The sequence below is a fragment of the Elgaria multicarinata genome, chromosome 9 (genome assembly GCF_023053635.1).
Source record: "Elgaria multicarinata webbii isolate HBS135686 ecotype San Diego chromosome 9, rElgMul1.1.pri, whole genome shotgun sequence".
Lineage (NCBI taxonomy): Eukaryota > Metazoa > Chordata > Lepidosauria > Squamata > Anguidae > Elgaria > Elgaria multicarinata.
The window spans coordinates 80,393,295-80,418,733 of NC_086179.1; the positions used below are offsets into that span (position 1 = coordinate 80,393,295).

Here is a 25,439-nt window from a genome sequence, read left to right on the forward strand (position 1 = left end):
TTGGGTTCTACTATTATGAGGGTTCTACTATTATTGCTCAGTGTGATAGAGCATGTGCTTTGCATGCAGAAGGTCCCAGGTTCGATGCCTGGCTTTTCCAGGTAGGGTGAGGAAAGAATCCTGCCTGAAACCGTGGAGAGTCAATGTTGAGTCTACAATACTGGGCTAGATGGACCAAAGGTCTGATTCAGTATAAGGCAGCTTCATATTTTCCTATGAAAGGACCTTGGAAGTCATCTAGTTCAAACGTCTGTTCAGTGCAGGATTCCTGCAATGAGCATCTCTCTAGGTGATGTTAGGAGGTTTAGTCTACTGTTTAGCCAAAATCTGCTCCCCTGCCATTTCTACTCATTAGCTCTAGCCCTGTTCTGTAGAGCAAAAGGAACCTGCTCCAACTTGTATGTGAGAGTCTTTCAGGTATTTGAAAACATTTATTATGTTGGTTTTAGGTCTTCTGTGCACTCCACTAGTACTGAGTTAATACCAACTTTTAGAGGACACTTTTTGGGTAAAATTTCCTCAGGGAATAGCAGCAACTCTGGTGGTACAATGGTGTATAAAGAATCAATTCCCTTTCTCCTTTAAGACCTTGTCTCCAGGAGGTCAATCAAGGTGTACTTCACACATGAGCGTTTCCTCTCAGCTGAGATCAGCTTTACCTTATACTTCACTGATTTGTGGTCTAATTGGTGGCCATGGGAGTTGCACAGTCTCTTTAACACAATATCTGATGCTAAAGCTTTCTGCAAAGTTATAGCAGCTAATCATGTCATGGAGACCTGAGAGACACATATTCAAGAGGAGATTGTCAGCCTTCTTCAGGAAAATAACAAGGCAGCTATAGCGGGAAGTGGGGAAATTTATTTCTCTCAATAATATGTCATTTTTGTCCTGCACTGAACAAAGCTAACAACCAACAACTGAACAGCAGGAGGAAAACACGAAAAAAACACAATGAAGGAGGCAAGGCCTGCTCTTTACCCAGCGGTGGCATTACTAGAAAGCTAAAGGGCACGTGCCAATTAATTCTCAGCAGGTTCTCAACGACTGCTCTAAATTCAGGAATTAGAAGCTAAAGGGTAATTTTGAAATGGCAGAGGAACACAGCAGTAAGGATAAAACAATTCTTGTTTCTCACCCTCAGAAGAATATCTCTTAACCATTCTGTGCCTCTTCCTTCCATACTGACATCTCCCATAGTTCTATTATGGTAACAGAGTCCTGCCCTTTCATATCTGTTCTTCTAAATGTGTCACTGAGCGACTCTAATGCCCGAACTCCCAATTAGGGCTCTGAAATGTCTCTCTTAAAACATGTCCTTTCATTCCAGGTGTACTCTGGTATACCTGTCATCTCTAAGAGACACAAACACTCACTGGAATAGCAATAAAAGATTAAGTAATTTGCTTGAGGATTTCATTTTCAGAAATTTAAAACACGGTATTGTACGCATGCTAACCTTTTCACAAGTCTCTAAAAGAAGTGTGCAGGTGGCTGACACTATGATTTTATAGCACTCCCGAAAGGCTCCATAAGTGCCCTACAAATTCTGCCTCCCCCTAAAAAAGATTCCCCATGAGAAAATATTGTGTGAATCATCAGAATGTGGGGTAATATTTGCATTTTGAACCACTTTTGCAAAGCCTCCCTGTGTACCAGGAGCTCACATAATGGACTAATTTGGACATCCAAACCATGGCTCACTGTGTGAAGGAACCTCGGAGGACCCTCACCTTATGTACTCCCTTACTTCCACCCCCCCTCTCATACTCTGTGATTCTCTCCCTCTCTTTATTATTATTATTATTATTTATTTATATAGCACCATCAATGTACATGGTGCTGTACAGAGTAAAACAGTAAATCGCAACACCCTGCCGCATAGGCTTACAATCTAATAAAATCATAGTAAAGCAATGAGGAGGGGAAGAGAATGCAAACAAGCACTGGGTAGGGTAAACAGGCACAGGGTAGGGTAGAATTAACAGTATAAAGTCCAAGCAACATCAAGTTTTAAAGGCTTTAGTTTTTAGCTGAGCTTTAAAAGCTGCGATTGAACTTGTGGATCTCAGATGTTCTGGAAGAGCGTTCCAGGCGTAAGGGGCAGCAGAGGAAAATGGACGAAGCCGAGCAAGGGAAGGAGAGACCCTTGGGCAGGCGAGAAACATGGCATCAGAGGAGCGAAGAGCACGAGCGGGGCAATAGTGTGAGATGAGAGAGATAGGAAGGAGCTAGACCATGAAAAGCTTTGAAGGTCGACAGGAGAAGTTTATATTGGATTCTGAAGTGAATTGGAAGCCAATGAAGAGATTTCAGAAGTGGAGTAACATGGTCAGAGAAGCGAGCCAGGAAGATGATCTTAGCGGCAGAGTGGTGGACAGAAACCAATGGACTGATGTGAGAAGAAGGAAGGCCAGAGAGAAGAAGGTTGCAGTAGTCCAACCGAGAAATAACCAGTGCATGAACAAGCGTCTTGGCAGAAGAGACAGCCAATCCAAGGCTGGAAATGTATGTAGGTAATCTTGGTTTCCCATCCCGGGAAACCACAAGCATAGTTTGCCAGTTAGGACGATATGCAGCAAGCCAAGACAGGTGTCTGGTGTAATGTGTACAAAGGGAAGTCTCTGTTCCACAAGTTTTTGGTTTGCACGAGTCTGAGGATCCTTCAAGGCTTGTTCACATAACCAGCCCAGTATGTCCAAATCAGCCCAGTACACAATCATATAACTGGGTTTTTTTGGCATGAGGGAAAATATGGTGGGAAATGACAGCATGAACCAGCCGCAGCCAAGGAGGCAGCTTCCCTTACTCCTGCATGGGTACTGTAATATACTGAAGGGGACTGAGAAGTATCAAACTGGGGAGAGGCAAAGTGCCCCATGATATTCTGATTAACAAACTAGCTAAAAGTGGGCTAGATGGAACAACTATTAGGTGGATTCACAGTTGGCTACAGAATCGGACTCACAGAGCACTTATCAATGGAACCTTCTCAAACTGGGGAGAGGCAACGAGTGGGGTGCCGCAGGGCTCAGTCCTGGGCCCAGTGTGCAGGGAACACTGATCAAATTTGCAGATGACACAAAATTGGGTGGGATAGCTAATACCCTGGAAGACAGAAACAAACTTCAAAGTGATCTTGATAGGCTGGAGTGCTGGGCTGAAAACAACAGAATGAAATTTAATAGGGATAAATGCCAAGTTCTACATTTAGGAAATAGAAACCAAAGGCACAGTTACAAGATGGGGGATACTTGGCTCAACAATACTACAAACGAGAAGGATCTTGGAATTGTTGTAGATCACAAGCTGAATATGAGCCAACAGTGTGATATGGCTGCAAGAAAGGCAAATGCTATTTTGGGCTGCATTAATAGAAGTATAGCTTCCAAATCACGTGAGGTACTGGTTCCTCTCTATTCGGCCCTGGTTAGGCCTCATCTAGAGCATTGCGTCCAGTTCTGGGCTCCACAATTCAAGAAGGATGCAGACAAGCTGGAGCGTGTTCAGAGGAGGGCAACCAGGATGATCAGGGGTTTGGAATCAAAGCCCTATAAAGAGAGACTGAAAGAACTGGGCATGTTTAGCCTGGAGAAGAGAAGATTGAGGGGAGACATGATAGCACTCTTCAAATACCTAAAAGGTTGTCACACAGAGGAGGGCCAGGATCTCTTCTCGGGATCCCAGAGTGCAGGACACGGAATAAAGGAAGCCAGATTCCAGCTGGACATCAGGAAAAACTTCCTGACTGTTAGAGCAGTACGACAATGGAACCAGTTATCTAGGGAGGTTGTGGGCTCTCCCACACTAGAGGCCTTCAAGAGGCAGCTGAACAACCATCTGTCAGGGATGCTTTAGGGTAGATTCCTGCATAGAGCAGGGGGTTGGACACGATGGCTTTGAAGGCTCCTTCCAATTCTGCTATTCTATGATTCTATGATCCGAGGAAAAGGACAAGTAGCAATAAGGCATCATCATCATCATTATTATTATTATTATTATTATTATTATTATTATTATTATTATTATTTTATTTGTATTCCGCCTTTTGCCCAATACTGGGCCTCAAGGCAGTATTACAAAGTTTAAAACATACATTTTAAAACATAGGAAAAGATATGTAAAAAAAAAAAAAGTTTAAAATACACAACACCCCCAAAGGAGCCTGCCTCTTAAGCTCTCAGTCCCAAAAAGATGTTGCCGCTGGGGGGGGGGGGTGAGATGGTTCTGTGCTGGGAGCCTGAGTCAGCTAGGAGGCAGTTGGAAGGTTCCACAGACTAGGCAAACCCCCAAGGCAGGACAACAGCAGCCCCTGATTGGCCCCTTGCTTTGTAGGCTTCCTCTCCAGGCTGGATCAGATGGACACGATCCCAGGTAGCAGGAGCCTGCCTCTTAAGCTCCCAGTCCCAAAAAGATGTTGCAGCTGAGGGTGAGAGGGTTTATGCCCTGACAGTACAATCTATGCATGTCCACTTATGAGCTTCTGAATATATTTTGCATCCCCAGCTAAAACACTTGTGTTTCAATCTCAACAAGTGTCACTCACTTTCAGGGCATGGCTAGACGAGGGGGGTGATCTCGCAATATGATGATCGCGAGATCATCCCCCTCATCTATATGCGGCACGTGACGTCCCAGGAGGAAGAGGACGCCGCACCCCGCTCCCCCACCCCCGATGGGCACAGAGTGCTTGCAGACCTACGTGCTCTGTGCCTGGTTCCCCACATTTACTCATGAGGAGCCGGGACTATACCGGGATGGCTCCCACATGTCCTGCGGTCTTGGGATCATCCCAGGACCGCAGGAAAAAGCGAGAAATATGTGTAGGGCCAAATCCCAGGGAAATGCAGGGATCATCCCTCCTTGCTCCCGGGATCTCCTATGTGTCATGTGGACGCACAGATGTTAGCATAACCACCTCCATTTTTAACAGGAAACTGTAAAATCTCCATTGCACACCAAGCGAAATGTCACGTACCCGAGGGCGTCTTCAAGGATGTCTCCTGTGTAACTGTCTTATCTATCCAAAACAATAGCTTCATTGCTCCAGGCAGAAAGTTAACTTGGAGCAACTTACTGTTGCAAAGGGATGTTTTGCAGAAGATAAGGGGGGGCTCTGGTGTTACATTCTGATTGGTTAATGCTGCTACTGGGCCCTGCCCCTTGAAAGCTTTAATACTGTACCATATTCCCTATGTCTTTTGTCTGATTGCTCCCTTTGAAGAGACCAGGCCTTGATTACTAATCAATAAAGCGCTTTTGAACCCTCTGTCGCTGGAATGGTGGAGTCGTGCTTAAGGGCTGTTTGGATCTCGTCCTTGGGTGAAAAGAACATCTAACACAGGGACAATGCTGGGAATATCGCCCCATCTAGCCATGCCCTCAGTCAATCAACTGATCTAAAAGCTACAGTCTGAGGCTCAAGAAACTGCCATCATACAAGTCCCCCTCAATCTATAACAAAGCTCTTTGTCCTGGCATCATGGTAAACAAGCACTGCTCCTGGAAGGCAGCCACCATTTTGATCTTTCAGTGTTTACAATAGAAATGTTAGCACTATCTATCTATTTGCAGTTGAAATCCCCTTTTGGGGGAAAGTTCATCATTTCTGGTGGAACAGTGCATGCTTTGCATGCAGGAAGTCCCAGGCAACTCTGGGTAAGGCTTGGAAAAGATCCTGTTTGAGACCCTGCCAGTTAGCACAGACAATACTGAGGCAGATGAACTAATTGCCTGACTTTGGTTCACTTGCTGATAAGGAAGCTTTTCTGTGTTTCTAGGCAGCTTTAAGTAAACCGCCATCTCTCAGCCTCAGCCACACCCCACCTCTGGAGTATGGGAAATAATACCCACCTGCCCTATATCATTCTTCCCTATTGGCTGAGGCTGTCTAGGGCTGATGGGAGTTTTGTAGGCCAAAAATCTTAAAATGCCCACAAAATGCACATTTCACAATAAAATGATTTCAAATACGTATTTTTCCAGGTAAAATGAATACAAAAACATGCATTTTATCGTAAAATTTGTTCAAAACTGCATATTTCAGGATAAAATGCATACAGAAATAATGCAAATGGTTGTGCATTTGAAATAAGTATATATTCTTATATTCATACCGAAACAAGAGAGACTGGGCTTATGAAGAAACAGATGTGAAACTGAGATTGGAAAGATCCATCCATCTCTAACCCTCAATGGGAGATTGCTGGAAACATATAGAAGAGAGTGACATAAGTTTGTTTTAAATAGCAGGGTGGATTTGATTTAAATCAATTTGATTTAAATCATGATTTAAATCACGATTTAAATCACTACTCAGAAATACTCGATTTAATCATGTGATCCCCCACCCCCAAGGGCACTCTTCCTCGCTATTAGCTTAATACATATTTTACACAATTTAGAGTTACCAAAGACTCATTTTTGCTGGTATCATCTTAATATTTACAACCAGATGAAGGTTTCATTTTTAGAATAACAACTTTTCAGATTAGTTTTACAGTATCTATATCTATATCTATATCTATATATATACATACTCTGTTTTGGTGATACTATTAGAAACACATCATAGATAGATAATTATGAAATTATTGTGAGGTGAACTATCTCCAGTTTAATTGGTTAATCATTCATATTTGGACAACTTTTCTGCTGTACTTTATTGGAAGGAGAAAAATAATCATTACCTGAATGGATTAATGGAATTCATTTACCAAAAAATGTAAACATTGCATGAATATACAGCCTCATGCTACATAATTTTAAACTAATCCTTATTTCATGATGAATAACCTTTGGACTATAATATACTTTAAATAGAAAAGTATTTTTAGATAGATTTTTCCTCAAAAAGCATTTCATTAAAAAAATCTGATTTAATTTTTTTAAAAAATTAGTTTTAAAAGAAAATCATTGATTTTTATCCACCCTGTTAAATAGCCCCTGTGGCCATTAAGTCGAATTGCTTGTTCGTGATGCAACACTCTCACAAATTAACCCATATGTCCACCTCACTACCCAGCAAATCCTCAGAACTAAATCCAGGACAGTCATCAGAACCCTGGCTATAAGGAAGCTTGTCAATAACTGTGCTCATGTGTGTTTGTGTGTGGTGGGGGTGGCATTTAGTCTTTCAGACACCTTTATGCACATACACAAAAAATGCAGAATGTTATATCCAGGGCCGGGCAATCAAAATACTTGCAAATCTTTGGTGCTGGGATGGCGTGATAAAAACAGCAAGAGGGAAACTGACTCCATTAAAAAAAACCACACTGCTATTTATAACACAGAGCTCCTTCTCAACTCTTGTCGCTTCTGAAGGCGTTGTAGTCAAATTTAGAGCCCTTGTGAAGAGATAACATTCTTCAAGTGCTTAATAACTCACATAGTAAAACTACAAGAGAGGAAGTGCAACAGTAAATAACTCCTTGCTTTCTGAGTACTGCAGCAGCAGCAGCTGAGATTATTTGGTTAAGCCCCTGCCTTAGTGATTAATGGATATTATTCTAGCTGTGAATGATGAGGAACGAGAAACTGTGGCAGAACAGTGGCCATAATATGTAAATGCCTGAAGACATGTCTGCATTTTACATTCAAAGATCATACTACTCCAGTTCACCATGACTTTAAACAACAACAACAACAACAGGCCAATATAAAGGCAGAGCAGCACAACTGGAAAGGGTGCCACTATTAAATGTTTAGCAATGGGGCCTGGTGTCATTTGGAACAAATCATTCATGAAGTTTTGTGGCTTGGCTGTAAAATGGGGCAGGTTTTGTATTGGTTGGTTTTTACTGACACCGATTTAATTCAGGGCTCTACGTGCTCTGGATGAGGATAAAAGAAAAGGAAAATCAAGGCCCTTCCTTTCCCATTGCTCATTTGGAGTCCATGTGGAGTTGTGCCTTCCCCCCAAATTTCCTTTTTGGACCTTTGATGACATATCACCATCTGTGCCCTTTTATTTGTACCAAGTAGTGTCAATTCGGTCTGTGTTTCTACAGCTCGCTTGCCTTATTTGATCACATCAGGTTTGATGGCATAAGTAATATAACACGGACCACAAAAACACCTAATGATGCAATCCTATACATGTTTAGATAGAAAAAAGTCCTACAACTCCCATTGTTTTCTATCTGAACATGCACAAGATTGTGCCCTAAAAGTCTTGCCCAAAGCAACTGAATGAAATTAGGCAGGACAAGGACCACAATGGGCTCTGAGTTCTGTGGAGCACACCATCACCTGATGGCCTACGCCATAGTCTACCTCATTATCGGTGCCCGTACCCAGGCGGGCCTTGCTTTGCTCTCCAATGCAGAGGAACCTCTCATGGAGTAACATACCACAGAAATTGAAATTACACTGAAAATTTGGCCAGTCAATGAAAACACAAGGAGCATGGAAGAGGAAAATGCTATGGAGGCACGGACAGCAAATGGAGCAAGTTGGAGGAACTGAAGGGTGAAACTCAAAAGTTCTTTTGACAGGGTCAAGAGTATGAAGGACCAATTTTTGTTTTTTAAATGGGGGGGGGGGAGTGTAAGTTCTGACTGTGGAATGTTTGGAGATGTAGGACTTTTTCCAGTGAAAATATGCATATGATTGTGCCCTTAAAGACTACTTTCATCCAAGAATGAAAAGGCAGTTTTAAAAAGGCACAGCAACTTTGAACTTGAGAGCAAGCACTATTTTTGATAGGCAAAGAAAATGGAGATGGTAGGTGGGTGTTTTCGTGTGTCTGTTTTTAAAAGTATGTGCCCTAGAGGCAGCTCAGAGCAACACAGTCCTTTAAGGCAGCACTACCTTTGTTTTCCAGCTTGAGTTCTTCCGCTAGTAAGCTGTCTTGCCTATTGCCAAGTACAAATGCCAGGAACGAGAGGATCATGGCATCCAGGATTCCAATAATGGCCAGGATATATGCCCAGCGGATTGAACAAGCCCCCAGTGTGTACTTGTCTGTCTTTTCACCGCACATCCGTTTCACCTCTGTTGCATCCCAGCCATCAGGATAAATCATACAGCCAAGGACAAGGCAGGCAGCTGGGAAGACAAAGAGAAAGAGAGAGTAATAACAACTTCAGCTATGCAATTGCTCTATTTTCACAACTGTCCCCATACTGTTCAATGATCTCCACTTTTAAACAAGGACTTCATGTGCAGGTTATTTCAAAGTCAACCACAAAACATTCAGTGTACAGGAAGTTAAGATGCCACTCATCAGCTTGAACATTGATGGTGCTATATAAATAAATAAATAATAATAATAATAATAACTGTCATTTTTAAAAATATTTTTTTTACTGACAGGTCTTAACAAAGGAGATACTAGTCTGTCTCCTTTAATTAAAAGACTGTGGAACAACTCATGTAAACATATGGGCAGAGAGATTTGATTGCATTAGAATCATAGAATAGTAGAATTGGAAGGGGCCTACAAGGCTATTGAGTCCAACCCCCTGCTCATTGCAGGAAATGTACATGGGGTTCCCAGGTAGTCACCCTTCAAGACACTGACCAGGCCTAGACCTGCTTAGCTTCATCAAGGTTGCAGCATCACATGCCTTTAGACCATTAGTCTAACTTAAGTTCCATTTATTTCAATGCGTTTACCCTAAGTGGGACAAGCACTTGAATGCCTCTAGTATTTATTTATTTATTTATTTTATTACATTTATATACTGCCCCATAGCCGAAGCTCTGGCCTTTCCCACACTAGAGGCATTCAAGAGGCAGCTGGACAACCATCTGTCAGGGATGCTTTAAGGTAGATTCCTGAAATGAGCAGGGGGGTTGACTCAATGGCCTTGTAGGCCCCTTCCAACTCTACTATTCTATGATTCTACATATACAACCCACTGTGTTTTGAACATTAATGAAACAAGATGCTACCCATGGTGAAAGGGGTGGGTAGGAGGATTCTGAACACAAGATGAAGCACACAATCCCACAGTCCACTTCTTCCTCTTCCCCCACACTCTACTTCTGATTTGTTAACCTTCGTTATGTGCCAGTAAGTGGCTTGATCTGAATTGAGTGATGAACTTTCATACATGTAGCATTCCAATAGTATGTCATGAATCTGTCTTAAGCTACTTCATATTTTGCTTGCTTACTTATTCACTTTTTCCTGTTAGCACAGTCAAACATAGACAGCCAAATCAGCTATCTGAGAGCAAAGCCAGTTTTATACAGTTATATATATTGCAAGAGGCATTTTGGAATTGCTATCCACTGATAAAAAACTTAGTGGTAGAGGAAATTCCCTATAATTTCTGCATAAACAGGGACGCTCCATTTTGGGCTAAGGAGAACACACCACTTTCATGGATTTTCAATCCAGTACAAAGGAGTGAAGCATGAAACACATCAACTCGTATATTTATTTCGCTGGTTAATGATTTGTAGATGAGTAAAAATCCTAAATCATATTTTTTCCAGATTTGTCAAAACTGGTGAGAGTGAACAGAGAAGGGTACAAAATCACACACTTTTGATTTTTTAATTTTAATTTGGTTTACTTGGAAGAGTAAATATACATGAGGGCTCCTGAAAACAAATTTAGAAGTGAGAGTTAAATTGGAACCATACAGAAAGAAATGAAGAGAGTTATCTACCTTACTTAAACAATTAGAATGAATCTACACAATGTTTTTATACAATTCTAGTTATGTTGAAATTAACGATATATATCATCTTCAGAACACAGTGCTGTACAAAGAAGCTGCCTTCAGTTTAATGCACTATTTTGGTAAATTCTATGTAGTATTGGTCACCTTGATGGATGACCTCCTTCAGAAGAGGGACTGGGGAAGTCCGACACTGTTACTTCTTAATTTCTCAGGAGCTTTTTATATCATTGGCCATGCTATCCTCCTGGACCATCTCCATGAGTTGGTACACCAATTATGCCCATTCCTAGATAGGCAGAGCCTAGCCATGGTGATTCATGCATTGGCTTCTTCTTGATGGTGAGGATCTGGGGAGCAAGAAGCTGGTTGGGGAATGCTCCCCAGAACCTCCCTGCTCACTGGAAGAATCTGAGGTCAACTCCATGGAATTAAAGGGCAGCATTGCCTCAGAGGAATTGAAAGGAGAGAGTGTAGGGTCCAAGGTGGAGGGCCTCACTTGTGAAAGTCCAGGAGCTGGCTCTGACCTCTTCAAAGTCACTGTCACTAGAAACCTTAGTTTCAGTGGGCCTTTGGTCTTCAGCTTTGACAATATAACACCTCTTCTGAGCATAAGAATATAAGATGAGCCATGCTAGATAGATCAAGGTCCATCTAGTTCAGCATTTTGTTCACACAGTGGACAACCAGCTGTCCCACAAGCAGGAGACAGTGCAACAGCACCCTTCCACCCATGTTCCCCAGCAACTGGTGTATGTAGGCTTACTACCTCTGAGACTGGAGATAGTACATAGCCATCATGACTAATAGCTATAGATAGCGTTTTCCTCCAGGAATTTATCACATCCCCTTTTAAAGCCATCCAAATTGGTGGCCACCACAACATCTTCCATAGTTTAATTATGCACTTTGTGAAGAAGTGCTTCCCTTTATCTGTCCTAAATCTCCCACCAACCAACTTCATGGGTTGACCCTGGGTTCTAGTATTATGGGAGAGGGAGAAAAATGTTTCCCTATTCACATTCTACACTCCATGCATAATTTTGTACACCTCTATCAGGTTTCCCCTTAGCCTCCTTTTTTCCAAGCTAAACAATCCCAGCTGTTGTCACCTTCCCCCATAGGGAAGATGCTCCAGTCCCTTGATCATTTTATTTGCCCCTTTCTGCATTCCCCCCCCCAGCTCTACAATATCTTTTTTAAGGTGTTGTGAGCAGAAGTGTACACTGTATTCTAAGTGTGGTTGCACCATAGATTTGTATAAAGGCAGTCTGATACTGCCAGTTTTGTTCTCAATTCCTTTTCTAATACTGGAGGTAGCATGAAGCCATCAGGACTAGTAGCCATTGATAGCATTCTCCTTCAGGAATTTGTCAAATCCCCTTTTAAAGCCATCCAAATTGGTGGCCAGCTCTACATTTGTAGTAGCAAATTTCATAGTTTAACTATGTGCTGTGTGAAGACCTGCACTGGTTGCAATTCACTTTCCAGGCTCAATTCAAGGTGTTGGTTTTAACATTTAAATCCCTAAATGGCTTAGGACCTGGCTATCTAAGGAATCTATTGACTTGTTATGAACCTCTTTAGTTATTAACATCAGCAGGAGAAGACCTCTTGAGGGCATCAATACAGGCAAGGGCTTTCTCCTGTGTCCTTTCCAAACTATAGAATGTATTTCTTCAAGAATTACAGTTACCCTCTACTCTCTTGGCTTTTCGAAAAGTCTTTTTAATTTAGTCTTTTTAAATTATGTAGTTAATGTTTTTCTGTTTCTAATGTTCTTTTCAAAATGGTTTTAAGGTTTTATTGTTTTAATCATTGTGCACCACCTTGATGGCTTTTTTTTTAGCAGATAAGTGGTCTATAAATGTTAATAATAGATAAATAAATACGAAGTATATTAAAAAGAAAAAAGAAGAAGATCTCAAGAGTACAACTAAAAAGACATAAGAAAGGGGAGAAAGGAGAGAAAATACAATGGAAAAACTGCCAAAGGAACAAGAAAATCAGCTGGGAAAGGAATGCCTGAACAGGTTTGTTTTCAATTGTGAGAAGAGAGCAGATGTCTGGGGGCAAGAAATTCTAGTAGTAGGGAGCAGCCAAAGCAAGAGAATGAAGATTAGCAATTGATGAGGACATTTTAGGCTTAAAAAGAAGAGCACTGAAAGGAAGCAACAGATGGGAAAGAGTGTAAAGAGAGGGAAAACACACACACACGCATACACACACACACTGTGGAGCCAGTTTCTTTTCACCTGCCCAAATATCCAGGATTAAAAATTATGAATCTCATTTTAGGAATGATTAAGGACTGATATGGAGGCAGCCAGACGTTGAACATATAGGACTAGTTATCGAGTTAGTATTAGGGTGACCATATGAAAAGGAGGACAGTAACAGTAATGTAGGAAAGGGAATTTCAGCAGGTGTCAATTGAAGTGGGTGAAATTCCCTCTTCATCACAACAGTTAAAGCTATGCTAGCTATAGTAGAGTGGCCAGATACAAAAGAGAGCAGGGCTTTTGCAGCTTTAACTGTTGTGATGAAGAGGGAATTTCACCCTCTTCAATTGACACCTGCTGAAATTCCCTTTTCTACATTACTGTTAAAGATACAGCAGCCCTGTCCTCCTTTTCATATGGTCACCCTAGTTAGTATGTTGTACCTGAGGTCTTTAGGGCTGTATGGAGTTGACAATTCTCAAACCAACCTAAGGCCTCATCTACACCAAGCAGGATACTCCACCATGAAAGCAGTATGAAAGTGGTATATAAAAGGCAAGAGCCACACTACTGTTGTGCTTTTCATGGTTTTAATTTTTGTGAACTGCCCAAAGAGCTTTGGCTATTGGGTGGCATAAAAATGTAATAAATAAATAAATAAATAAATAAATATTTATAGTGGTATTGAAGTGCACTGACAACTGTTGGAGCCCATGACACATACCGTATATTGCTTTCATACCACTTTCATAGTGTTACATCCTGCTTGGTGTGGCTCCTACCTTTTATATGCTGCTTTCATAGTGCAATATCCTGCTTGATGTAGATTAGGCTTAAGTAGGAAAAGCTTCCCCAACCAAATGGTCACAGTAACCCATTGCTACCCTTCTTTCTCACTTTTGCTCCCTTTGTCATCTTTCCCACAGTTAGAATTTAGATAAGCTCCTTAGGGCAGGAACCTCTCTTTTTTTTCTTTGCTTGTGACAGAAGAGAATTTTGTTCAGTTTGCCTTTTAGTACAAGTTTACCAAATGCACCCTTCTCGAATCAATATGCAAAGCAGGATGCAGTTTTTCTTCAATAATAATAATAATAATAATAATAATAATAATAATAATAATAATTTCTTACCCGCCTCTTCATTCTGATTGAGGCAGGGAACAACAGTAAATATAAATTAAATAAAACTGAATTAAGAACATAATATACATTGTTAAAACATCCTAAAAACATCCTAAAATTCCCCTGGATAGGCCTTTTACACTTCTCTGTACTTTGTGTACATTAGGGAAACATGCACACACAAATGTGTATATTTGTGAAAAGAAGTACAAAAAGGCATTATATAAAATACTTGCAAAAATGTGAAAGTTAGGCAAAAATACATATAAAATGTGTATATTAAGAGAAATGCACATGAAAAGGCACACAAATTTTCATGTAGACTGTGTGTGTGTGTGTGTGTGTGTGTGTGTATAGAAATTGATGCAAAAACAGGACAGAATGAACGAAGGCCTGGAAAAAAGAGAAATGGAAATTGTCCGATTTGTCCATCCCTACTTGCACTCTTCTGTAAAACCACAATATGCACTGATGACAAAACATTAACATAGGGTGACCATTTTTTGGAAACCAAAAAGGAGGACAACATGGTCGCCCCCAAGGGGGCGTATCCAGTACCAAGGGGGCATACCCACCCGAACATAACCTTGGTCACATGTCTGATTTTACAACACACATTTAAGACAAATCTGTTCTACATAACATCTTAATGTTAAATTCACTGAAATAAAGAACAAGTGAGAGATTCAATGTATCTGAAATTAACTTCACTCACTCCTACTTTTGTAGGTTTTGCTGTACTTTGAAGCTTTTGCTATACTCTGTGTGTTACATTCTCCCCTTCCCTCAAATATCTTTTCTGACTGTATCTTCACTCATTGCAAGCTGCTGTTGTTGTTAACAGGGTTTGCTACTGGCCCCAGATCTGTTTCAAATTTGGTATGGCTAAAGCTCTACCTAAAAGCTATCATGGTGCCAACTTTCAGCTCTTTATCTTTAAAAATGAGAGTTTAAAAATAATTTTAAAATCTAATTTTTTAAAAAAATCCTAAAAAATCAATGGATGAACAGATCTGTTTCAAATTTGGTGTGGCTAAAGCTCTACCTAAATCCTATCCTGGTACAAAGTTTCATCTCTTTATCTTTAAAAATGACGATTTTAAAAATAATAATTTTAAAACCTCAATTTTTAAAAAAATCCTAAAAAATCAATGGATGAACGGATCTTTTTCAAATTTAGTATGACTAAAGCCCTTCCTAAGAGCTACCATTGTGCCAAATTTCATGTCTTTATCTTAAAAAATGATGGAGTTATAAGCATTTTTGTTAATTCCCATTAGAGCTGCTCTTTGAAAAAAAATATCCGGATTTCCCCTCCCCCTCCCGGATTTGACATCAAAAACCCGGGCAAATCTGGGCAAATCCGGTCATATGGTCACCCTAATTAACATTTTTGAAAGGATCAGCTGAATTTTGGCTCAAACTGGAACCTTGCTTCGAGTCTTTTTAAACCCAGATGGCTGCAAACACTTTATGCATTAAAACTGAAGATTTCTTTCTCTACCTTCTTTTTATTACACAGCCTATGGCTTGGATTGTAGTTAACAGGCACAGCAATCCTACTGAGGTCAGAGCACGCGGACATTTCCTAATCCCTGCTGGGCTCCTGCCAGTGACATGGAAGAAAGTGGAGAGTAGTATTTACAACGCTCCCTCCATGTTTGGGGAGGGAATACTTAATATAGTGCTTAGGGTGACCATATGAAAAGGAGGACAGGGCTCCTGTATCTTTAACAGTTGCATAGAAAATAGAATTTCAGCAGGTGTCATTTTTATATATGGAGAACCTGGTGAAATTCCCTCTTCATTATAGCAGTTAAAGCTGCAGAAACTATACTAGAGTGACCAGATTTAAAAGAGGGCAGGGCACCTGCAGCTTTAACTGTTGTGATGAAGAGGGAATTTCACCAGGCTCCCCATATATACAAATGACACCTGTTGAAATTCCCTTTTCAAAACAATTGTTAAAGATACAGGAGCCCTGTCCTCCTTTTCATATGGTCACCCTAACAGTACTACATTACACAGCAATGCTATTTCCTAAGGCAAGATCCTCTATGTTTACTCATAAATTGTTCCACTCCGCAATGTCTCCTAGCAATGTTAAACACTTCCTCCTCGTAGGTTCACAACAATTTACATCTTCCTGATATCAATGGGTAGTGATTAGAGATGAATGACCTATTAATATCCCCTTAAATGACCTAATGTCAGTTCCTGTTCTTGGTGGCGGGAAGTGTTTAATTCCAGACCCCTTGCTTTTTTCTTTTACTTTTCAAATATTCAAATATCACTATTTTGCTATAAAAATGAGAAGCAATAAAATAGCTGAACCCATAAAAAGTTATCGTTTGTTTATTTATTGCATTTCTATCCCGCCTTTTTTCCTCCAAGGAACCCAAGGCAGCGTACATAATCCTCCTCCTCTCCATGTTATCCTCACAACAACAACCCTGTGAGGTAGGTTGGGCTGAGAATCTGTAACTGGCTCAAAGTCACCCAGTGAGATTCCATGGCTGAGTGGGGACTAGAACCTGGATCTCCTGACTCCCAGTCCAACACTCTGACTACTATACCAGACTGGCTATCCTAAAGGCAGAAGAGCCCTTAAGAAGTCAATAGTACTTTGCTTGTCCTCCCCAGTCCGGCAGAGACTTCGGGCCTTGCTAGACCCTGCCGGATAAGCCGGCAGGGAGGTGGGGCGACGGCGCACTAACTTTAGCGCGCGCCGCCCCACCTCCTAGACGGCTGACACGCAGGGACTGCGGAACCCTGTAGCGTCGGCCATTTTTTTTGTTAAAGGGGCCACATGCACCCCGAAGACTCCGGAGAAGGTAGGTGTTTTTTTTTTAATTAAGCCCCCCCATCCACTCCTGATCCCCTCCCATGCCTCCCGCCCACTCTTTCCCCGCCCTCCCTCCCCGTCCCCGTCCCCTGTGTCGCCCTCCGCCGTCCCGTGTTGCCCTCCGCCATCCCCTGTGTCGCCCTCCGCCATCCCTCGCCGTCCCCTGTGTCGCCCTCTGCCCTCCCCCTCTCCTGCTGGTCCGCCCTTACCCCCCAAGTCCCCCCCCCGGGATCCCCCCAGCCCGATGGGCACAGCGCTCGTATGAGCGCTGTGTCCAGTCTGTGGCTTTTCCCGGCTACTCGCGAGTAAGTGAGTAGCCGCAAAAAGCCACGGACCTTGCTAGACGTTCTGCAGCCCCGGCCTCAGGCCAGGGCTGCGGAAAAGGCGCGCCATAAGCGACTTCGCTTATGGCGCGTTAAGGGAGGTCTGAGCACGGCTTGACCCTGGATTCCCCTGTGCGTCATCTGGACGCACAGCAGGGAAACCGGGCCTCAAGCGCGCTAAGGCCTCGTCTAGCAAGGCCCTCTATTTCTGTTTTTTATTCCAAAAAATATGTTCAAAATCAGGTCTAAAAAAACAAAAGAAAAAAACCTGTGACGGCAACAGATTAAAAAACAGCAACCTGGAATGAAACACACAGACACCATCATCTGGATGTTCCATAAAAAGTGAGTCAATGAAATATGGCAATTCCAGAGAAGAAGCAAGCTTAGGTTGGGTCAAGAAGAGATTAAACGATACAGAAGGAGGGGAATACATTTTTGTAAAGTGGATGACACTTGAAATTATTTTCATCATGAATAGGCCTCAATGCCAAGTTACTTAAGAGAAAAGGATCTGCCAGGCTGCAGTGCAGATGGTGTAGCCGTGACAGATTCAACTGCAGACATCTGGCAAACAGGTGTTAAGATTTTGTACCTGTTCGCTAGCCAGCAGCCCTAGCCTATGTTCACGAAATCAAAAAGGTGTTTAGTGGAGAGAGAATCAGAGTAGAAAAGCAGAACAAAGTGGCTGTCAACCTTTCCTCACCGAAAGATAAAAAATAAGACCACAGTCTCAGGTCACACACACACACACACACACACACACACACACTACATCAAGTATCAGTCTCAAGAGTCTTCGCTCCACAAGAAAATGTGGGTGAGCAGATCTATTATTGCTCTTCAGTTCAGCTGCCAGTTTGACTTCATGAGTTTCTGACACTGCTATAAAACTTGGCTTTGTTCCCTGCAATCCTAATGATACACCTCTCATGTGGAAAAGATCTTTTAAAAAAATATCCCCAGTTTGCAGAATACGTACGTAGATACTTCCTATGGCTTTCTTAGAGGCTTCCCAGGCAGTATCTAACTATGTCATTCTGTTAGTGCAAATGATGTTCTGAACTATGCGCAAGAGAAGAATCCAACTAAAGGCACTTCTGCGCAAACTTGGTTGCGCAAGCAGTTGAACACTATGCTTGTGCAACCTGTTACGCAATGCATAACTGTTATGTAACTCATTGCGCAATGCATTGTGCAACCAGTTAACTGCTTGCACAATGAGTTGCGCAAACATAACGGGCAACCAGATGTGCAACAGAAGACTAGATTTGAGTTTGGAGATTGACACCCTTGAATACTGACCACCACCACCCTACAATCTAAAAGTGTGGTTTTCCCCACCCACCACCCAGGTCCATACCCAAACTAGTGAAGTAGTGTAATATCCTATCATAGGCAGGATAGAGCAGCCTTCCTAAGGCTGGGATGTAGCGCTGGAGCAAATCTCTCATGAAATGGCAGGATGTTACTAGAAAGTGGAAGAAGAAAGGTTAAGCTTGTAGGTTAAGCTTCCTCACTAGATGAGCACTCCTCTATTTCAGTAGTACCACGGGGGGGGGGGGGGCAATTCAACCTATGAATAAATTCATAAAATGGCACAGTGAAGGATGGAGAATGGTTTTGCTTGTCAGTGATGGTATTCAAGGCACTATCCAATAGGTGATCACAACTTTCATATAAACAGGTTGCCCAGAACACTTGCCACTGCAATACACAATCTAGAGGGGAAGAAAAATGGCATTTTCCCAGAGATGGAAAATTGTGGCTGGCGTGTTGGCGAAATGACATTTCCCTTCAGCAGAAGCGATACCTGAAAGGAAAGAACTTCTAGATCTGCTACAACAAAGGAGTAACAACTGTGGATTTATTGCCCTTAAAAGTGATCCTTTGGAAAGGCAGTTATTTTCAACTAGCTATGTTGGGAGAATAACATCTCTCATCTTTGGCCACTCTTTCTGGGAAAAATAAAATGGACTGTATGTACCAAATCATCTGTAAAGTAGGTAAGTTGTTGAAAAAGAGCTCATTTGGAGAACGGAGTAGGGAGAAAAAAGTATGGAAAGAACATTTCTGGATAATTAAAAGGTCAGTGTAAAGAACAGAGGGAACAACGTGACTATTCCCATTCAAACAACAAGGATGTTTTTCAGCTTTACTGTTCTAACCTTCCCTGCCATTATTTACATTTTTGTAGAAGATCCACAGGATGATGGGGGCAGGGAAGAGGCGAGTAAAGGAGGGAAACGGTTTTCATCAAATAAGCACCATGGAACGGATCTCAGCATTGCAAGACATCTTCAGGGCTGTCCAGTTTTCTAAAGACTTTGGGCCCATTTTTGATAGAGAGAAGGGCACAGAGGCCAGTGTGCCCCTCCCTTTCTTCAACAAGCGTTTGCTGGACTGTTCTCACTCTACTCATGCTTTTGCTAAGGACAAGGGAGGAGCTGGTAGCTGAAAGAAAGATTCAGAGGTTTGGGAGGACCTCATTTGATGTGAATGCTCTGGTCGCAGTGCAGTGTAGACAGAGAATAATGGCAGCTGGACCGTAAGGTGGCATGGTGGAAAGAGGAGCAGCGGTGGAGTAGAAACTTTTGACGTGCTTGTGCTCATCACGACAGTCTCCATAGCCACTCCAAGAACAGGCCAAAAATTCAGCCCCTCTGTTGATCTGTATCCACAAACCAATTCTAGCAGTTTCCATTTCTACTAGGAACATGCTTTTGATAAAGCTATTAGGCTTTAATCGCCCACTCAAGACCAAGACACTCCAGAATACTTTGCATTGCAACAATGATAGTGCATAACTACGGTATATATTGTTGGTGGGGAAAATCCATTCCTCCCCCAACCCTCACTACAGCTACTGTGAGAACTGCAGCTATGCTGAGAGGAAACAAGGAATCCTCAGGGGGTGGGGGCAGCAGATTTATTTATTTATTTATTTATCATACTTATACCCCGCTCCTCAGCCAAAAAAGGCTCTCGGAGCGGCTTACACTTAGCAAAAAAGACATCAGCTTCCTTGCTAATCAAAAAGTGCTGGTGCTTGTGTCCCTGTGAGCCCTGGCTCCATTACACCACTGGAAAGAAGGGTTATATTGACCTGTTGCTGAACAGCATCATGCTCTGCTCTCTACACACAGAGTAAGCAGGATTGTGCCCATTATTGATAGAGGCTTTCAAAACAGCTATTCATACAAGGGAGTGGATTTCCATCTCTGGCAAGGGCCAGGATCCAAAGCATCACATGGCAGGTTTTCTTTAAAGTACTAACCCTCTAACCCCCAGGCCTTCCCAAGGTACATACTGTAGAGCCATGCTGGATCACACCAAGGGTCCATCTAATCCAACATTCTCTTTATGTAGTGGCCAACCAGTTGTCGAGCAGAGAGCCACAAGCAGGACACAGTGCAACAGTACCCACTCAGCCATGCTCCCCAGCAACTGGTGTATATAGCCTTACTGGCTCTGGAGGTAACATATAGCAATCAGGACTCATAGCCATTGATAACATTCTCCTCCAGGAATTGATCCAACCCCCTTTAAAGGTATTCTAATTGGGTGCCACTTAGCCAGGAACTGCAAATGGCTACTTATTTATTACTACCCTATTTCTTCGATTCTAAGACGCACTTTTCCCCCCATATAAACATCTCTAAAAACGGGGTGCGTCTTAGAATCGCGGGTGTGTTTTAGTTTTTTTTTTCTGTTGGTGGTACTGAAATTAGTGTGCATCTTACAATCGATGGCATCTTACAATCGAAGAAATACGGTATCTTGCTTAAGATAAAAGTATCTCTTTTATTTTAGCTGCTGTCTACCTGATAATCTGTAAACTACCTGATCATGTTACATGTCAACGTGTGAAATCGGCCTAGGGAGTCCTCCTTGTGCTGGATTAAATCTTTTTCCCAGACATGCAAGAGAGAAGCCTTTGACACTGTCATACTATTTCTTGCCAAACTGTTTGTATCCTGCCAACAAGCAATTACTTTGGCAGCCTAAGTGTGCAAAGGCCAGAAAGATGCAGGGGATTATTCTGAAAAGGAGAGAATGAAGACCCTGAAGGGGCCAATTGTTTGTTGGACAAAAGGGGTTTAACAACAAACTGTCAATGGTTGTTTTATTTATTATTTTAATGAGGAAAGAACTGAAATAAACCCTCCATCTTCCTATGGCCGAAAGGCCTAGAGATGTGATCAACAGCCATAATCTATGGGCCTTGCTAGACCTGCCGGGATAAGCCGGCAGGGAGGCGGGGCGACGGCGTGCAAACTTTAACGCGCGCCGCCCAGCCTCCTAGACGCACAACGCGCAGGGACGACGGAAGCCCTGCAGCGCCGGCCATTTTTTAAAAAGTTTAAAGGGGCCACGTGCGCCCGAAGACTGCGGAGAAGGTAAGGGTTTTTTATTAGTTAACCCCCCCCCATCCGCTCCTGATCCCTTCCTGATCTTTCTCTCCCTCCATGTCCCGTGTGTCGTCTCCCCTCCTTTTCCCTCCGTGTGTGTGTCCTGTGTCATCTCCCCTCCTTTTCCCTCCGTGCGTGTGTGTGTGTGTCCTGTGTCATCTCCCCTCCTTTTCCCTCCGTGCGTGTGTCCTGTGTCATCTCCCCTCCTTTTCCCTCCGTGCGTGTGTGTGTGTGTCCTGTGTCATCTCCCCTCCTTTTCCCTCCGTGCGTGTGTCCTGTGTCATCTCCCCTCCTTTTCCCTCCGTGCGTGTGTGTGTGTGTCCTGTGTCATCTCCCCTCCTTTTCCCTCCGTGCGTGTGTCCTGTGTCGTCTCCCCTCCTTTTCCCTCCCGGGATCTCCCCGGCCGATGGGCACAGCGCTCAGCGCTGTGGCCAGTCCGCGGCTTTTTGTGGCTACTCGTGAGTAAGCGATTAGCCGCAAAAAGCCACGGAAGTCCCTAGACCTTCCCCAGCTCCGGCCTCAGGCCGGAGCTGGGGAAAAGGCGCGCCATAAGCGAATTCGCTTATGGCGCATTGGAGAAGGCCTCAGCGCGGCCTGTCTCCGGATTCCCCTGTGCGTCATCTGGACGCACAGCAGGGAAGCCGGGACAGAAGGCGCGCTAAGGCCTCGTCTAGGAAGGCCCTATGACACTCTTAGCAGAGCAGACTTCTGACAGAGGGAAGGTACCTTTTACATAAGAAAGCAAGAGATTTTGGCATCATCCCTCACAGTGCCCCGGAGGGGCACACATTAGTCTTCTCGGCTGTGCCGCCTGTCATGTGCTGTTCTTTACTTATCTCATCTACAGCCCTTCCTGATCTTTTTAACAGTTCCATTAAGGGGGGGAAAGCAGCGGAACGGACAATAGGCCCTAGAGGTTCCTTGGCAGTATCACTTCATTCACACTGACATTCAGCAGTGACATTTCCCTGCCTTTCAAGAGCAGATGCCTTACTGAACCCGGCAGCAGCAAGTGTCAGCGGCAGCCATGCCCCTCTCACCAAGGACCTGAGATATGAATAATGACAATCATAATGGCAGAGAGAAAGAGGGAAGGGAGCAGTCATCGGAATCAGTTCCTTGCTCACTCCTGCCCACTTGAAACTGAGAAGAAGGCCATCTCACACAGCCAGGTGTGAGGGGAGAGCCACCACAAGATGGATTCCCTGCTAACTAACCTGTATTCTGTTTCTGCTCAATCAGAGCTGCTAACTCTGGTATGAGAGGTATTAAGAAATTACCTAGTGATCAAAACATCCATCCATTGCTATTTTATGCTGATTGTCTGCACAAGCCTCCCCCAAACTGGTTCCTTCCAGATGTTTTGGATTAAAAAAACCCATCAGCCCAGACCATTGGCCTTGCTGGCTGGAGCTGATGGGAGTTGTAGCCCAAAACAACTGGAGGACACTAGGGCCTCAGCTAGACCTACCTGGTATTGCGCAACGGAGGGGCGAAGATCTCGTGATATTTTTATCGCGAGATCCCCCCTCTGTGACCTCAGAGGGAGAGGACATTGTGCCAGTCATTTTGTTTTGTTTTGTTGTTAAAGAAGAAGAGCGCATGAACGCTCATGCGCAAAAGGTGAGTGTGAAGGACTAGGGGCCTGTAAAGTGCAGTTGAATTCTGAATTATATCTGTTTTCCTGTTAAGTAGTAAACTATGCCTTCCTGCTAGGTAGTAAACCATAGTGGTGGCGGGTAGATAAGGAGTAGTTTGATATGTTTATGGGGGGGTATCTGGTCAGCTTGTTTATGAGCCAGTCGGCGCCAGGACCCAACTTGGAATGTGGGAAAAGGTGGGAGTCAATCTTCCCGAGGTCGGGCAGAGGCCTCGCACCTGTGAGCTATCTCCTGGCTGGGCTAATTGGGCTTTGAGTGCGAAGAAAGATCAAGCACCCTCATTAGGGAGAATGGGGATAAAAGGCTGATTGGATTAAGTTGGGCTAGGTCTTCAGCCTGGAGGCAATGGACGTCTGAAGCTGCCCGGTCCGGGAGCTTAAGGAAAGTTAGAGTGTTATTGTTTTCAGGGGCTGGTTTTCCAAAAGGCAAGTTTTGTCGCTAGGGAAGGGAGGGATACTAGCGGAGAGGCTGCTTGTTTCTTTTTAGATGGACTTATGGGTGGTTTGGCCTGATACGCATCTACCTCATTTTTTCCCCTTTCCCCTTTCTCCCTCTTTTCCTTATATTTGCTATTTGTGTAGCTGCTACCAACCAAGTCTTCATTTAATCATTGTTTTTATGCATTAAAGCTTTTATCTTGGTTTACTTGAGTGTCTGTGTGCCTTTATTCCAGAAATATACCAGTCACGTAGTACAGAGCATTGAGGGGGGACCCGGGGAGAACCCTGGAATAGACCCTTGGGAAAGATTGATTGACTCAGTCTTCCTCCACAGTGAGTTTTTTTATTTTAAATAATTTCACCCACTTCCTCCACCCCACACCTGATGGGCGCAGAGATGGGCGCCAAGCACTGTAAGAAAGCACTTGCTTTCTTATGTAAAAGGTACCTTCCCTCTGCCAGAAGTCTGCTCTGCTAAGAGTGTCATAAATTATGGCTGTTGATCACATTTCTAGGCCTTTCGGCCATAGGAAGATGGAGGGTTTATTTCAGTTCTTTCCTCATTAAAATATATGTTTAAAAACAACACATTGACAATTGGTTGTTAAACCCCTTTTGTCCAACCAACAATTGGCCCCTTCGTGCAGTTGTTATTTAAGAAATAAACAATGAAGCAAACCCCTCACGTATTTCATTTAACATATAGTTATTGGGCCAATTGAGCCTTGTGTGGCGCAGAGTGTTAAGTGGCAGTTACTGCAGCCAAAACTCTCTCCACGGCCTGAGTTCAATCCCAGCAGAAGCTGGTTCTCAGGCAGCCGGCTCAGGTCAGCTCAGCCTTCCATCCTTCCAAGGTCGGTAAAATGAGTACCCAGCTAGCTGGGGGAAAGGTAACTGCGACTGGGGAAGGCAATGGCAAACCACCCCGCTACGAAGTCTGCCAAGAAAACATCAGCGAAAGCAGGAGTCCCTCTAGGAGTCAGCAATGACTCAAGTGCTTGCACGAGAGGTTCCTTTCCTTTTCTATTGGGCCAATATGTTACCAGATCAGGTTCAAGGTGATGTTACTGATATATAACACTTGGACCAAGTTACCTGAGGGAGTACTTTCTCCCACAGCAACCTGCACATCCATAGAGACTACAGATCTGGACCTCCTGGTTGTTCCGTTCACTGCCTTCACATGTACATCTGACAGCAAGTAGTGAGAGGGCATTTTCGGTTATGACATTCCATCTTTTGGAGTTCTCTTCCCCCTGCGGTACGTCAGGTGCCAACCTTGACGGTATTTGTTTAAACCAGCGTTTGCTGGATTTTAATGCCTAGCTTTGATCGATTTTCTGTTTTATTACAGAATTTTCTATTAATTTTAAGTGAAGTTTTAATGAATTTTGTACACCACCCTGGAAGTTCTAATGAATGGCAGTATATAAATATTTTAAATAAATCAATAGTTTGGCTCTAGGAGATGCTTCTGCAGGTACACTGCAAGAGCAGTCTATTACAGCCCAGGTGGGCTGCCATTGTGTCATCATATCCGTTGGACCGAGCTCCATTACTGTGTTGCCAAGGGTTGATTTACATAGGCTCACTTGATTTCCCATCACTTGTCTAATCACCTCTTGATGGCTTGTGGCATGAAACATATACACCAATTCCAGGGTGTTTGAGATGATGTGAAGGTTGTGTCCAGGACTCTGATCTGTGATTGCTTATTCACACATCCAAGGGAACATAATGACACAGTCATCAAGTGACACATGTGCAAACGAGTACAT

At 43.2% G+C, this 25,439-nt stretch overlaps 1 protein-coding gene across 2 annotated transcripts in view; it reads right to left on the minus strand.

Moving 5' to 3' along the window:
- The window catches only part of LHFPL3 (LHFPL tetraspan subfamily member 3), a 256,340-nt gene that overhangs the window by 85,285 nt on the left and 145,616 nt on the right, over positions 1 to 25,439 (minus strand). For both annotated transcript variants that reach the window (XM_063134188.1, XM_063134187.1), the window contains exon 2: positions 8,815 to 9,051. In XM_063134188.1, coding sequence (XP_062990258.1) covers positions 8,815 to 9,051 — 237 coding nt within the window. The remainder of the gene's footprint in view (positions 1 to 8,814; positions 9,052 to 25,439) is intronic.